The following is a 15,966-nucleotide window of genomic DNA, read 5'->3' on the forward strand; positions in this document are numbered from 1 at the left end:
CTTACAGGATCCTGAAAAAGATGGGGCCATATGTTTACATTCGATATAAACAGTTTACAAGTCGCGGTATATTATCATGGGTAAATTAAAAAACGGTTTTTGGAGGGATTAGCATGATAAATCTCGTGGATAAAATGAGAACTTCTCGGTTATGTCAATGCAGCAGATTTTAGATTTGTATCATTCAGATTACCACGTACTAGCATCACACCGTGATGGTCCCCATTCTACAGACGCAAACTGAGATTCAGGGTAAGAAGGGAGTTGACCATGATACAGTTCCAGGATTGGAAAATTAATCTGCAGTTCCAGAGCCCAGGTCTCATTCCATCACACAGCAGCAACACGTGGCCAGGAAACAAAAGTGTCCCTGGGGATTCCTCCCTACCGGGGAGGTTGGGGCCCGGGGGAGGCTCAGCCCCGGGAAGCTCCGGTCACTGGGCAGCGGCCCCTGGGGCCACAGTGCGCAGGCGCGGCGCTCCCGTCCCGCCTCCGCCCCCGCCCCCCTCCACGTGCGGCGCACACCTCGCGCTCCCCTCTGCGGGGCTCGCCTCGCGCCTCCCTCCCTCCCTCCTCCCGCCCCTCCGGTCCGGGCCCCCCATTGGCTGCGGTCTTCGTCCCTCCGACCGCAGCCCGGCAGGCCCCCGCCAGGCCGGAAGTCCCGCCCCACAAGTCGCCGTCCGCGTCGTCGACTGGCCTAGGCAGCTGTCAGTCCGGGCAGCGGGCCCGAGTCGGCGGCGGGGGCCCGCAGTCGGTGCGCGACCCGGGTTGGCGGTGGTTTCCGGTTCCGCGGGGCTGGCGGGCGGGCGGGCGGCCGGGAGAGGCGGCGGCGGCGCCTGACAGACAATGAGGGCGGCGCGGCGGCGCTGAGCGGCGGCGGCGGCGGCGAGCGACGCGGGGCCCGGGGGCGGGGCGGGGAGCCAGCCATGGACAATCAGGTGAGGAGCGGCCGCGCCGCCGCAGCGCGGCCCGCGCCGCCCGCCCGGCCCCCTCCCTCCTTCCCTCCCTCCCTCCCTTACCCGCCCGCCCGGCCGGGCCCGACCCTCCTCGGTCCCGGCCTCCCCGCTCCCGCTCGGCGCCCGCCCGCCCAGCTTTGTGCGCGCCCGCAGCTCCCCGGGCCTTTATGTGGGGCGGGGGCGCCCATCCCCCATCCGCCACCCCCGCCGGGTCAGAGCGCCGCGGACCCCCCTGGGAACCCCGGTCCCCCGCTGCTCAGAGTCCCCTGGGAAGCCCCTCGGAACCCCGCTCTGGCCCAGATCCCCGTGAGACACCCCCCGTGATCTCCACTTCAGCCCAGAACGCTCTGGGACGCTCCTCGGGACCCCGGCCTGGCCCACATCCCCCTGGGACGCCCCTTGTGACCCCAGTCCGACCCAGCGCCCTCTGGGACATCCCTCGGGATCCCGGCACAGTCCTGAGTCCCCGCAGCCCCCCCGGGGGCCCCTTAGATTCCTCTGATCCGGCCTGTACCCCCTTTCCTGTCTGAATCCAGGGCCAGTCGGTGTCTCCTGCCTCCTCTGGCCCCTTGGCCCTGAATCCTCTCAAACTCCCGGCATTAAACCTTTGCTGGGGTTTGAGTTCCCCACAACTCCTGGGGCCTTGGTTTGCAGCCTCCTCCTTCCTCGAACCCAGGCTCACGCTGACCTCTCTCCCCTCTGGTCCTGCCCTTGCCTCAGCCTGAGCATCTGTTCCTCCTCAAACCCTGGTAGGGTCCCGGGTCTTTTCCCACCAGGACCCAGGCCTGCATTGAGTGGCCCCCTTTTTTGGACCTGGGCTTTCTTCTTCAGATGCCTTTGACCCACTCTGCTGCTCAGCCCCCTCTGCTTTCAGGCCCTGATCACTCTCCCTTGGACCGCAGGGCCCCAAGGGTCTGTCTCTTCACCTTCAGACCCTCTTTGACCAGGTCCAGGGACCATTTCTGCTTGGACCTGGAGCCTCCACGCCCTTCAGACACCAGATGCCTCACTCCCCTCAGTTCGGGCCCTCTTTGCCCCTGTGACTCTGATTTACACTTCCCCACGTTGTCCCCCAGTCCAGGTTTCCTCTCTCTGGTTCCTGTAACCATAGTCGTCCTCCCTGCAGAGACCTGCAGTCTCTCCTGAACCCATGTGTCTCTCTCCTTACGTTCAGGGTCGCCCACTTCCTCCCAGCATCCCCTAGTCTGATGCTGTGACTTTGACCCACTACCCTCTCCCCCTAGCACACCCCATTTTCCCTGCCTTCCCCAGCATCTTGGAGCCGCCACCGAGAGCCTTGCTGCAAACCTAGGGTGTTCCCCAGCCTCCCTAAACTCTCCCCACGGCCCCTTTCCCTTCTATCTGGAAACCCTGAGCCAGTCCTGGCGAACCCAAGGCTGTTCTCCTCTTCAGTACCCAAGCCCCTTACCCCTCCCCAAGCCCTGGACCATTGCGACCCCCGACATAGGATCATTTATTTCTTCACCCTCCCCTGCTGCCCCTGCCTTCCAGGGGCTCGAAGCCAGGAGAGGCAGTGTGGGGGCAGTGGGGCTGGCAGCTGAAATCCCCGCTGTTCGTCAGGGCAGGTTGGGGCATCCCTGGCTGCCGGCGCCACTCAGGCAGCTCTGGCTCGTAAGGTGCTGTGTGGCCGTGGGGTTTCAGGGTTGGGGGGTGGGAGACCTCCCCCCCGCCCATCCCAGCCACCTGGTGGCGCAGGATCACTGAGGCCTGTGCTTGGGGGCACCCTCTCACTGCGATTTCCTTTCAGCCTTGGTGTTGTACCTCTTTCTTGAGAAGTAGGGAATAGTTCATGACAGCTGAATGGGGGATTTCTGCAGAGTGGTGTGAGTTCATTTCCCTTGAAGGGACAGAGCTCGTTGCCTCCGATCTGTATTGAGTTAAGAAACAAAACAAAATAAACCTTCAGTGTCCACTTTCAAGGAAGCTGGCCCCTGGGGAAGTCTTGCTGGGCACCCTGTGGGCGTAGAGCATGGCTCCCGCTCCTCACCCCACCCGCCGGGCCTCCCGGGGAAACATCTCAGGCCCAGCTGTGTCCATTCCCCTTGTGATATGTGGCGCCCTGGCTGGTTGGGTGGCTGTCATCTGTATGAGCGGAGCGGTAAGAAGGGGCGGCGTTCTGGGTCGGTGACAGAGGGAGACAGCCGTCCTGCTGGGGGTGCAGGGAGCAGGCGAGCACCCTGGGCCAAAGAGAGGTACCTCGCCACTGCCCAGCGCGGCAGCAGCTAGCACTCGGTGGCTATTTAAACTTAAAAGTACGAGAACGAAAAAGTCAGTTCCTCAGTTGCACCACCCACATTTTAAGTGCCCAGGAACCACCACTCCTGAGGTGCCGGCCACCTCATTGGGTAGCACGAAGAGGCGACCTTTCCGTCAGGGCAGAAGGTTCCACTCGACAGCGCTGGTCTGGATCCTTGCACACGTATTGACAAGTGAAACCGGTCCCAGAGGAAAGCTTGAGCCACCCAGGCGTCTGACTCTTCATCCCCGGCTGTGTTCTCATGCAAATTTGGGAGAGGCCCAGGAGCTCTGTCCCTTCCTTAGGGGGCAGCAGCCCCTGGGGAGGCAGGAGAGAAGGGGCGGGGGAGACGCTGTGAATCCAGCAGAGTCAGCCTTCTCTGTCTCCCCCACGATGCCCCAAACCTGTGAATGCCTCAGTGTGATGGGAAACAACAGGGCTTCCCCCGCTCGCCCAGGCCCGCTTGCTCTGGGAGACTGGTTCTCTTGACCTTCCTGTTGCGTTTTCTAGAACTTCCAGGCCCAGCTGAGAAGGGGGATTCTGCATTTGGCTCTGGCTCCCGGGAAAATGTCATTCTGGTACCCTTTGCCTTGACCACACCCCCACCTGTTTGATCCCTTGACCTGTAGCCTGTACTTACACGTCTGTCGTCTGCGGGATTTGTATTTTTTTTTAGGGGGGACATGGTGATGTATTTTGGGGGGCAGGTCTTTGCTCACGCAGGGGTCATGGCTGGGAGCCATGTGATTTATCTCCAAGGATGGTGGGGAAGGAATGGGCGTGGTTACAGACTGAGCAGCTGCTGAAAAGATGGAAAGGAGGCAGGGAAGGGAGCCTCAGGGGGCAGGGGGTTGCCTAGGGAGCTAGAAGTGGTATCAGCGTCTGGGGAGTCCTGTTCCCCAAAGGACCAGGGAGTCCTCCCTTCACAAAAGCATTGGGCCTGGCTGCGAGGTGGGCGGCCGACCCGCTGAGCCACATGGTTGAACTGACGCTGACTCTTCATCTCCAAAGTTTGGATTTGAGAACAGCTGCCTGTGACCATACTCTGCTGTTGCAGAAGGGAGGTTTGTTTCTCACGGGGAAGGCCCATTTCACGGATGTGCAAACGCAGGCCCAGGACAGCCCTGCAAGGAGTCGAGGCCTGGTGGGATGTTTAGGGGGAGCGCTCGCTCTTCCCCCAGACCTTGCATAGAGAACCTCAGGACTGTGCAGAGTGCTAATGAGAGGGTGATGGGGTCCTCCCCCACCTGGCTCTGAAGCTGTCACAGCAGGTCGATGCCAGGTTTTAAAGTTGTGAAGCATGTTGTAAAGTGCTTGAGAGCGGGGACCAGAGTTCTGCTCCCCTTTGGGTCCCTCGTAGTTTGTAATGCGAAGATTTGCACTTAGCTTCGCCAACTGTTGGTTAAATAAAAGTGACTAGGAATCACTGCCTTTGTCACCAGGCCCACCTGGCCTGGTGACAGATGCCTTTATTGGGCTTGTTCGTGTTCAAAATCTCCCAAGACTGCTCTCTGGAGAACTCTGGGGATGGCCGACGCATCATCTACATGTCTGTGTGCGTTTCCTACATATTTAATGCATATCCTGTCCCAGGCCTCCCTGGTGGGCTGGTAGGGGTGAGGCTTCCCAGCAGCCTGACAGCCCTAAAGATTGTGGGTGTATCTGCACACCCTCACGGTCTGCACACTTACCTTAGAGAGTTTCCAGAGGCACATTCATTGAGCCCCTTCTTGTCCCTTTGTCATTAACCTGGTGCCCTGGGTCAGAGAATTGAGGCCGGATGGAGCCCTAAGAGAGTGTAGGGGCAGCCACCAGCCCCCGTGGGCCAGGCATTAGAGGGCCAGGGCCTCCTGCGGCTGTCCTGAGAGGTCCCAGCCTCCGGGCAGGCAGTCTCCACTTGAGAGGATTGTCTCAGAGGGACGGCTGTCCTCTCCCTGTCTTGTGCTCTGATTCAGTGGCTGCTCCCGGGAGCCCCCCGCTGGGTCTAGAGGGAGAAAGTTCTGTGAAGAGCACTTACTTCGGGCTTGTGTGGCTGCCGCTCTGTGGGCCCAGCCCCTGTCCCCCTTTGTGGGTGTGTGGACCACGTTGCCAGTGACCCTGCTGGGTGTCATCGGACTTGGCAAAATCGTCCCAGGCTGATCAGGGAAAAGACCCCTGGGTGCTTCCTCCTCCTGGGAGGGGAGGGGATTGCGCATCTGAGGGAATTAGCTGCAGTAGCCAGACTGCAGGCCTAATTAGGCCACTTGGTAAAGTGGGAATTCCCGGGGTGGGGGGACGGCGTGGGGGGGGGCATCTGGTAAAGAGAATTCCCACCAGAAGATCCGGGGAAATCTTACAGATACACTTGTTGAAGACCTGTCTCCTGGGGCCGGGCTGAGGGCAGGGTTCGAGGGATGTGGGAAGGATCCCGGGAAGCGAGGGCTGTGAGGCCAGCAGGGCTGTTGACACCAGGCTGGCTCTGTCTCTGCTGGGTGGGGCCTCCCCTTCCACACCTGCAGGGGTCTGTGCTGGCTGATGCGTCTGCCTGGCTCGCAGGACTTAGGATTCTGGCCCTTGGGTTCCAAGTGCCCGCCGCCAGTTGGCCTGGAGCGAGGGCAGTGCCCAGCGGAGGCCCTCAGCCCAAGCTTAACTGTCCCTAGATGGCCCTGGGAGCCCTCGTGCCACTCCATCTCATCTCAGGTCTTAGGGACGATTTCCCAGAGGTAGAATAGTTAACTCTTTCTGGAGCAGCCTGGAAAGTGCCCCTTTGTTCTGGGCTTTTGTGGGGGCAGTGGGTGGCGAAGTGGCCCTCAAGATGCTGGGACGTGGCAGTGACCAAGGCCGGGCCCTCCCTCTGGAGGCTCTGCAAGGGGCCTCCCAGCAGCCGCGGGGCAGGTGAGGGACGTCACTCCAGGCAGCGCGGGCTTTTTTTTTTTTTTTTAATTTATTAGTTTTTCTTTTTTCATTTTGTTTTTGGCTGCATTGGGTCTTCGTTGTTGCACACGGGCTTTCTCTAGTTGCGGTGAGCAGGGGGGCTACTCTTCGGTTCGGTGTGTGGGCTTCTCATTGCGGTGGCTTCTCTCGTTGCGGAGTACGGGCTATAGGTGCATGGGCTTCAATAGTTGTGGCACATGGTCTCGGTAGTTGTGGCTCTCGGGCTCTAGAGCCCAGGCTCAGTAGTTGTGGCGCACGGGCTTAGTTGCTCCGTGGCATGTGGGACCCTCCTGGACCAGGGCTTGAACCCGTGTCCCCTGCATTGGCAGGCGGACTCTTAACCACTGCGCCACCAGGGAAGTCCAGCTCGGGCTTATTAATCCAGCCAACAGTGAGCCTCTCCAGCAGGCACCCTTCCTGGAGAAGCAGCTGACTGATCTGCTTCAGTTCTCTAGTTCTGCTGGACAGGGAAGGAGTCCAGGTGGAGTAAGGAAGGAGGGGGCAGAGCCTGCAGAGGTGGAATTGTCGGAGGTGGAATTACCGTGACTCACCGAGTCGGAGTAGTTGGCCAGGGCTCAGCTTTACTTGCCTCCGCTTCGGTGTAGCTTGAGTGTCCTACGGAATCAATGATTTCTTTTCTAATATAGTGTCCCCAAATCTGTGATATTCCACCATCTTTACTTCTTAGAAGGTTCCAGCATTCAGGGGAGACTTCTCCTGTGTGCACTGGCGTATGCAGTCATTGGCACCTGGGGTCTGGGGGTGTCGGGACTGAGCTGGCGCTGGCCCCTGAGGCAGAGATGCCGCCTGGGCGGAGCTTTGGGCACGGCCCGCCGGCTGCAAAGATTACCCATCGCGCTTCAGAACCTTCCTGTTTACTTTGGCCTCTGGAGCGTCTTTTTGGCACTTCCATTTTCCCCCTCGGATGGAACTGTGGTCTTCCCTTCTTTCACAATCACTGCTCTGCCGGGCTTGCTCATGTGCCCTGGGTAGGAACCCCACGTGATGAGAAATGCCGGGAAGGCAGCTGGGGTTGGAGCAGGGTTGTTAATCTCCGGATTGGTGAACAGCAGAATCTGAGGGGGCATCTCATCACCTAGGAGTTAACTCTGAAAGTATTGATACCAGAAGCCATTCAACAGTGTCCTGTTGTCATTGTGATTATGTGGATCTGGTTTCCCATAATCCATGGATTGTCTCCCGACTCCTCAGTGTGAAAACAGGTCAGAGAGAAAGGCAGAGTTTCTTACACACCCGTAAGTGTACGGGGCGATTATGGCCTATTTGGGATCATGTAAATATTGTTGGGGGTTGTTTATCTTGAACGCTGTCCATAAGCAGCGTTCTGCGGATAGAAGCTTGTGGTTGATTCGAGCATGACTTGTTTATCCAGACGTCCAGGCCTTTTCTCCAGCTGTCAGGGGGGTATTTCCCCCCAAATGTCCCCAACCCCCCACCCCCGCTCCACCCACCCGGGCTCCATGGGCATCATCACAGCCACCCAGCTGCCTGGTCGCCTGTCTCTCCTTCTGCATCCGCCCTTGGGTCCTCCCAGTTCTCCTGTTTCAGGCTTCTTTTCCAGCCACTCCCTCTGGTTGCCTCCCAGCAGGCTTGTTGTTGTTGGTCTGTCTGTCCTTTTTGCCTTCAGCCCAGACTGTGTACACAGTTGCTGGGGTGCTTTATCACTTAGATGCTGTTTCCTCCAATCCGTCACCTGCGTACGGTTGGCTGTCATTTCTCTAGTGTGGAATCTAAATGCTCCATCCGGATCCCCACCCCTCCCCCGAGTGGACCGGTCCCGGGGCTCTCTGCTCTTTTCCCAAGCAGCCCCACGGGGACTGTCGTCCTGTGCCGGCGGGGTGGGGGGCTCCTGCCCTGTTTTTACAGTTGTCTCGCTAAGTACCCACTGCCTCCCGCCAGTCCATGCGTCCGGGCCACCCTGTCCTTATCTGTCACCTTGGCCCTTCCCTCTTGGAACCAACGCACCACTTAGAACTCACTGATCTAGGAAGCCTCTCTGGTTTAATCCAGTGTTGATGCCTCGTGCAGCGTGATTCCAGGATAGAGGTTAAAAGGACGGGTGGGATGTGGCCCTGGGGGAGACAGCAGTGAACAGTCAGGAGCAGGGTCGGGATGAAGTGGCACAGCGGAGTTGGTTGTACACAGACTGCTGTGGAGACCAGGGTCTGGTTGGTTTCCGGTGTGGATCTATCAGAAGGGGCTCTGGAGAGAGTAGCACTTGAGCCAGGGCTTAAGGGACAAGTGGAATTCCAATCAGAGAGAAGTGAGTTAGGGCGCCCCCGGCTGCGGGCCGGAAGGAGCAGAGGTGGATGGGAGTGGACGTTCCCGGTATGTTTGGGGATGGCTGGTGTCTGACTGAGTTGGGATGCAGGGTGTGTGCGTTTTCCTGTGCTTCCTCGGTTCTCAGCCTCTAAGGCCTGGCCAGAACTTAGCAGCATCTTCTTTGTGCACGAGCATGTGTGTGTGCACGTACAGGGGATTGCAGCGCGGGAAACTTGCACGGCTCTGTGACATACTCTCTGATCTTGGGTGAAAGCATGGTAAACGAGGAATACCCCAGACTTGAGGAAGCACAGGTGTGAGATGGGAGGTATGCTGAGGCCTGCGGACTCGATTCTGACCGAGAGCGGCGGGCCATGCTTTCCCGGCAGTGACCGAGCAGCGAGGGGTGGAAGAGTGGGGAGTACGCCGGTGGTGGGTCTGAACAGGGTTTTGGAACCCAGAGAAGAGGCAGGTCCTGGAGGGACTGTGGCCCCAGGGGTGCCTGGGGTCCGGTGGTGAGAAAGAGAGTGCAGAGGGAGGTTTCTGGTCTGGGCCTGGGCTGTTGAGCCCGACAGGGGAGTTTCCTTCCGGATGCGTGGGATCCAGGCCACTGGCCCGCTTGTCCCTCGTTATCTCAGTACTTAGGAGCAAGTGTCCACTTGGCCTCTGCTTTCTTTGTAACGTTCTTGATTTTGATACTAGGTGTCAGACTGTATCTCTGTGAAGTCCAGAGAGGGTTTTAACAGGCCAGAGCAGATGTGTACAGTGGGTCCCTGTCGGCGGTTTCAGCTGGCCTCACTGGTGCAAGTTCTACGAAGGGTTGGGGCTGCCTGCTTAGTGTGTGTGTGTGGCGGGGGGCCGGCACGAGCTGCTTCCTGTCTCAGGTGAGTGGCCAACATGTGTGTGAGGAGGGCAGCCCGAGGCCGCGGGCCCACCTGCACCTGTCCCCAGCTGGCTTCACACTTGCCCCCCATTCTCACTGTGAACCGCTGTTCTGCTTTGAAAACAAAGCCAGCGTTTGTGCAGGTGACTCAGGTGACCCCAGGGGTCTCTGTTTTCCAGGAGGCACTCTGTGGGATGGTGGAGAATGAAAATGCTTTAATCAAGGACGGCAGGATGGCACACTGGCCAAGGGAGTGGCCTTTGGGTGACACACACACACCTGGGCCTGAATCTCCCCACAACTCAGGCGCCTCGTGTGTGCCACTCCACAGCTCACTCTTGGAGCCTTGGTTGCCTCATGCGTAGAACGAGGTACAGTCTGCCCTCCGGATCCGTGGGTTCTGCATCCGCACATTCAATCAGTTGTGGATCGAAAATATTCGGGAAAACGATTCCCGAAAGTGCCAGTAAGCAACCCTTGAATTTGCTGTGCCCCAGCAACTATTTCCATAGTACTTACATGCAGTTACAACTATTTACCCAGCATTTACGTTGTACGCGGTATTATAGGTAACCCAGAGATGATTTAAAGTATGCAGGAGGACATCCGTAGGTTACATGTAAGTGCTAAGCCTTTCTACCTAAGGGACTTGAACATCCGTGGATTTTGGTATCCTCGGGTCCGGGAAGCGATCCCGCATGGGTACTGAGGGGCGACTGCAGTGGCACCACGGGTCACGCTGCTGTTTTCCAGGAGATCTTGGTGAGGGTTGCTACTCCGGGCAGGGAGCCATTTGCCGTGAGCCAGTGCAAGAGGAGAGCAGGCAGACTGCTAGCAAGATGATGTCTGATCATGGAGACTGCTGAGAAGACTGTGTCATAAAGAGCCATGGGGTGGTGGTGGGTGCTTTCAGGTTGGGTGGTCAGGGAGGGCTTCTCTGAGGAGGTGACAGTCAAGCCGAGACCTCGGTGACAGGATGGAGCCAGCCGTGGGGAGGCCTGGGGGAGAGCATCCGAGGCAGTGGGAACCACAGGTGCCAAGGCCCTGGGGCAGGGTGGGGAGGAGGCGCGGGGGGGGGCCCCGTTGGCCTCCTGGGGAGCGAAGGCATGGACAGCCGTCCGGGCCCCGCCCACCTGAGCACGTGTAGGCTCCTGCTCCTGTGAACGCGCTGCCCCTTCGCAGACTCCCTTCACTTACGAGCTCTGTAGGCCTCTGGGGGCCAGGGGGAGGGCACGGCCTGCAGCACCCTGCCCTGGGCTCTGCGTTGACCCTGTGCCCGCCTCTCTCTCCCTGCAGTGCACTGTCCAGGTCAAGTTAGAGCTGGGACATCGTGCCCAACTGCGCAAGAAGCCCACCACGGAGGGCTTCACGCATGACTGGATGGTGTTTGTCCGCGGCCCTGAGCAGTGTGAGATCCAGCACTTCGTGGAGAAGGTGGTCTTCCGGCTGCACGACAGCTTCCCCAAGCCCAAGCGTGGTGAGTGTCCCCACCCTGGCCGCCTGCCCTCTCCCTGGGGAGCAGGTGGCCTGTACCCCGCAGCCCGAGGTGAGAGCTCGCCCTCCACACAGGGCCTCCACCATCCCTTCTGCTTCTCCCTTGGCCGCGGACTTGGCTGTAGGGAAAACCCAGCGGAGGTGGTGACAGCATCTTGTGTCATCACTTAGACTCAGGCTCTGAGAAGCTTCCAGAGAATGTAGCCCTGTGGTTGAGGGTGGGAAGGGCGACTTACACCCCCTGGTGAGTAAGCAGGAAGCTGCTTACTGGGCCCACGTTGGAGGAGAGATGCCCTTTAGAGAGCCCGTGGTATGTGGGGCAAAAGCAGAAAAGGCTTGCGTTTCGCCGCCGCCTCCTCCCTGGCTTCACCCCTCAGAGTGCCCGGCCATCTGCGAAGTACAGGGTGACATGCGGCCCGGCTGTTTGACGGGGTGGAGAACCGGGAACTCACCCAGGGCGCGCGATCAGAGACCACTTCCTGGGGAATTCGGAGCAAAGTTGGAGGCGATGTTGGGAGCTCTGTGGGGGCCGGGCCCTGTCTCCTGTTTTTACCATTCGGTCCCCATGTGAAGCCCAGCCCGTCACAGGGGTCTTGAAAATAGTTCTCGAATGGATGCATTGATAAAGGAACAAAGGACTCTGTGCTCGGAAAGGGCTTCAGGGCTGGGAGAGCCGTTGCTGGGCTGCTGCCCCCTCTACCCACAGTAGGTGGCCAGGGGGCCGGGGGTCATGCTGTGACAGCATGGAGCCTCGGGTGGAAGCAGGAGCCCATTCCGGGACCTGCTGGGGGCCTGGGCTTGGGCCGGCAAGTGTCTTGCTGTCCAGTGGGGAAGTGACGTGTGTTACAGGAGTAGAAACTCCTGGTTCAGAACTGGCTCGAGATTCTTTTTCTTCTGGATTCTTCCATCAGCTTTCCGCTGTTCCTTTTCCTTCGTTTCTCCTTTCCTGAGTCTTCAGCTTCTCTCCCTTTTTCCTTTTTCCATCTCTGAGCCTCTTGGAGAGAGCCCATCTTGTTCCTGGCAACAGCAGGTATCTGTAAAGCACCTGCTAATAATAATAGTAGTAATACATGCCACTTATCAGGCACGTCCTGCTCACAAGCTCTTTTCGTTCACCCCGCGACCCTCTTTTACAGATGGGGAAGCAAGCTCAGGGGGCCAGGTAAGCTGCCTGTGCTTTAAAGCATGAGTCTATGCTCTGTGGGCTGGATATGCCCGTTTTTCTTGGCGCTTGGTCACGCCTGTTCATTCTGGGGGAGCCCGTGGTCGCTGTGTCCGGACGCAGAGCAGAAGCCGGGCTGCCCCCTCCTGGCCCAGGTGCCTGCTTTCCCAGACAGCTGCCACTGCGGTTCCTTCACCACCGCCCTCTCCCGTCCCTCCCTTTCTCTCCGGGAGGGGCCTCAGATGGTGACTCCTATCCACCTTTCAGCTGCTGGTTTCATCTTCCTCCCCTCCGGTCCTTAACCAAGCAGCCGCTAGAAGTAACACTCAGAGCGGCCTATGTTTGTCCTGCCCTCGCTCTGTGCTGTGCGATGCAGGGAGCCCCCCAGGATCCCCTCCCATATCTAGATGTGGAAACTGAGGTCCCGAGAGGCCCAGTCACCTGTTTGTGGTCACGAGGAAGCGGCACATTCTCTGAGCTCCCGATGTCTGAAACATGGGTTTTGAGTGAAGTGCACTCTTTTGAAGTGTCGTTTTGCAGGCAGAGTTTCAGTAGGTGAATCGTGCGTGTTTGCAAAGTCGGTGCGGCCTCTACACAGAGGGCACCTGCGTCATGGGTATCGAATGGTAAATGCTCACTCGCCATTTGCTTAGTGGTCAGTGAAAAACAGATCAGGTGAAGCAGCCAGTGAATTTCTTATAGGGCTCCAGCCTCTGAAATTATACTTTATGTGCTTAAAAAGTATCTTTTACACCACAATATGCACCCGTAACAGACCCAGCAGAGATGTGCCAGGTGGGATGTTCCCACCTCCCAACTCATCAGTGGTGGTATCACCCCAGGGGCAACATTTCTAGGCCTTTCTGGGTCGTGTCCTTTCTTAACACCTTAAAGCAGTAGAAGCAAATTTGCTTCTTATCTCTAGATTTTTCACATTTGTTTATTAACTTACTAGCGTGAAGGGTTAGACTTTCTCCTAAGCTTCTCCCTCTTTCATCCCCGACAAGTGAGGGGTTTGTGTCTGGCCATATAGTTTGCTGCTGTATCCTAAGTAATACTTAGGTGCTTACTAAGTATTCGTTGAGAGAACGAATGCATTCTTCGATGCTGTCAACTTTGGCCAAGGTCTCCTGACTTTTCATTTAGGAAGAGAAGGGCAGGAGCACCCCGTCTTCCTTGAACCTTACACCCCTCCCTCTGAGAGCTACACTTGACTTCATTAAGGTTGCTCCACTCCAGGATTAGAGATTAAGTCTAGAAGTTGGTAGCTGGCAAAGGGCACTGACCGTAGCGACTCTCTCCATTGTCGGGCTGGTTGGGATCCTCTCTGAACTCTGGGCCACTCCAAGGAGAACGCTCAAGCTCATGTCAAGGTCAGATGGGCTCTTTTTATCATCCTTGGTTAAAATTTGGCCCCGTTTACTGCGCTTCATATTTGACCCTTTGCTTCTCTTCCCATCCTTGCATTGTGTCTTTTTCATCAAAGGTGCTTTGCCTTTTTTCCATCCTCCCCAGCATTTCATTTATTCAGTGGAGTTTTTTCCCCTTCGAGATATTTCATTCTGGTCTCTTCCTCCTCTAGTCAGAACTGGCTCCTCTTTAGCCATCACGCTGGGACTTTCCTTTACTTTTCTCCTGGGGGGATTTACCTAATACCCTTATGTTTTGGTTTATTTTCCTGTTTTACTAGAATAATTTCTCAAGAAGTTTCCCAGGAGATTAATTACTGAAGCAATTTCCAAAGAAAGGTGTGTGGGGAATAAACTCCTTGACTCCTAGTGTATTTGAAGTGCCCTTGTTCTGTTCCCACACTTGAATAGTAGTCTAGTTGGGTGTAACGTTCTAGTTGGAGAATTACTGTCACTTAGAGCTTTGGAAATGTCGCTTCTTTGTCTTCTGAGAAGTCTGATGCTATTGGGTTCTTGTTCTGTTGCAGATGACCTGTTTTTTAGTTTTTTGTTTTGTCTTTAGAAGGACTTAAGATGGTTTTTATGACATTGTTTCCAGGATCTTTTTTGGTTGTGTGTTTGTTCATCATGTTGGACATGTGGTGTCCTTCATTTTATTTTATTCATTATTACTATTTTTAAAAATATTTGTTTATTTATTTGGCTGTGCTGGGTCTTAGTTGCGGCATGCTGGATCTTCGTTGCTGTGTGAGGGATCTTTGTTGCCGCATGTGGGCTCTTTTAGCTGTGGCATGTGGGATCTAGTTCCCTGACCAGGGATTGAACTTGGCCCCCTGCGTTGGGAGCGTGGAGTCTTAACCACTGGGCCACCATGGAAGTCCTGGTGTCCTTCATTTTAGCTTCTATTTCTTTGACAATTTCTTTCCACCTATTTAATTTCTTTTTTCGCATTCTAGGATGCTTATTATATAACTTGTCTATGTTTAAGTCTTTTCATCTGTAAAATGGGAACAACTGCATCTGCCTCACAGTGTTGTTGGGAGGATTAAATGAGTTAAATGTATAAAGTGCTGAGAATACTGCCTGGCATACAGTAGTTGCTTTATGAATATTAGCTGCTGTAGACATTTGTCTAATCTGCTGAGTTGTTTTTGCACCTTTCACCCTTTAAAAAAAATGTCTTTTTGCTCTACATTCTGGGAGATTCCATCGAATTTATTTTCTGGTCTTTTTGTTGAATTAAAAAGTTGTAAGTACTATATTTGTACTAAGGTCTAAGAGCCCTTTCTTACTCTCTAATTTTCCTTTTTAAAAGTATTTTGTTTTCATTTGTTGAGCAAGTCTTGCATCTGAGGGCATTGACTCTAGGTTTTTGTTTTTGTTTTTGTTTTCCTTTTCCCAAGTTCTCTTGTGGTCCCCAAAGTATTCCTGTTTCTTTGGCCTCTTTCCTCCAAGTGGGAACTCTTACCGAGTGCTCTGTTCAGGGCAGGATGGGTTCGCTTTACCAGCGGTTTCTGGTTAGGGAGTGGGTCCCCCAATTTCCTGACTGAGAAGGGCCTGACTCAGGGGGTGGGGTGGGGAAGGTCGCAGGAGGGATACCCAGGGCTGTTGTTCCAGTCACAGCCGCTCTGGTTGGCTTTTTTTTTTTAATAACTGCTTTACTGAGGTATGAGTCACACATGATAAAATTCACCCTTAATGTGTATGATCCTCGTGTCTATTGTGTTCGTACAGTGGCTCAGCCATCACCTCTCTCATTCCAGAACGTTTTCATCACCCCAAGAAAAACCCCTAGCCACCCGCTCCCCACTGCACCTGCGGATGCCCCAGCCCAGGCCTCCCGGGGCTCAGGCCCCCCCTGCAGCGCCTGTGCCATGTCCCTGGCTGCAGCTTCCTCTTCCTGTTTGCTTGCCCGGCATGCTCTCACCCACTTTCTGCCTTCCAGAAAGTTCTTGACTGCTCACATCGCCTCCCTCCCCGTTACTCTCCCGGCATTATTTGGTTTCCTCCTGGCCTCACTTTGCTTGCCATGGGCCCTCAGGTGGGACGGCAGGCAGGCCGGTGGCGTCTGCTCGGTCTCCCACATCTGGAAGCCTGTACTCTGGCCCCTGTGCCCCGTCTCTGAATGGATAAGGTGGTTTTCAGCCTGGGAGTGCCCGTCCTCCGAGAGGCCTTTAGAGAGAGATTGAGAAATGCAAAGCAGGGTCCCTTCCCTGAAGGGGTTTGTCGTCTGGTAGAGAGATGAAGATCAGAGGTGACATGAGTGGAAGTAAGTGACCTGGGGGTCAGAGGCCGAGGGAAGCCAGGGCTGTCCCTGCGGGAGGGGGCCCTGACTCGGGCCTTCATGGCTGAGGGGATTCAGACTGGGAGTGGGCGGGGGGAGATGGACATTGGGGTGGAGGGTGCAGGCAGGTCCCCGGTCCCTCCCTCCTCTGCTGGGGGATTGTGCAGCAAGAACAGGCCACCCTTCCTCTCTGCTTCCTCTTTCCTTCCTGGATGCAGGTTAATTCAGCAAGCAAGCAGGTGCCCGGCCCTGTGCGAGGCCGGGGCACATGAGGCAGACTGCAGGACGCTCACAGTGGGGGGGCTTGGGCACTAGGCGGGCAGGG

General features: G+C 56.5%; 1 protein-coding gene across 2 annotated transcripts in view; it reads left to right on the top strand.

Moving 5' to 3' along the window:
* Positions 1-718: 718 nt before the first annotated feature.
* Positions 719-15,966, top strand: part of MLLT1 (MLLT1 super elongation complex subunit) — a 65,043-nt gene continuing 49,795 nt past the window's right edge. Inside the window, exons 1-2 of one of the 2 annotated variants that reach the window (XM_033854559.2) lie at positions 719-938; positions 10,589-10,769. In XM_033854559.2, the coding sequence (XP_033710450.1) occupies positions 927-938; positions 10,589-10,769 (193 nt within the window). In that variant the 5' untranslated portion in view covers positions 719-926. The remainder of the gene's footprint in view (positions 939-10,588; positions 10,770-15,966) is intronic. The other variant, XM_033854558.2, reaches the window with a different exon arrangement.

Source organism: Tursiops truncatus, chromosome 3, assembly GCF_011762595.2.
Source record: "Tursiops truncatus isolate mTurTru1 chromosome 3, mTurTru1.mat.Y, whole genome shotgun sequence".
Taxonomy (NCBI): domain Eukaryota; kingdom Metazoa; phylum Chordata; class Mammalia; order Artiodactyla; family Delphinidae; genus Tursiops; species Tursiops truncatus.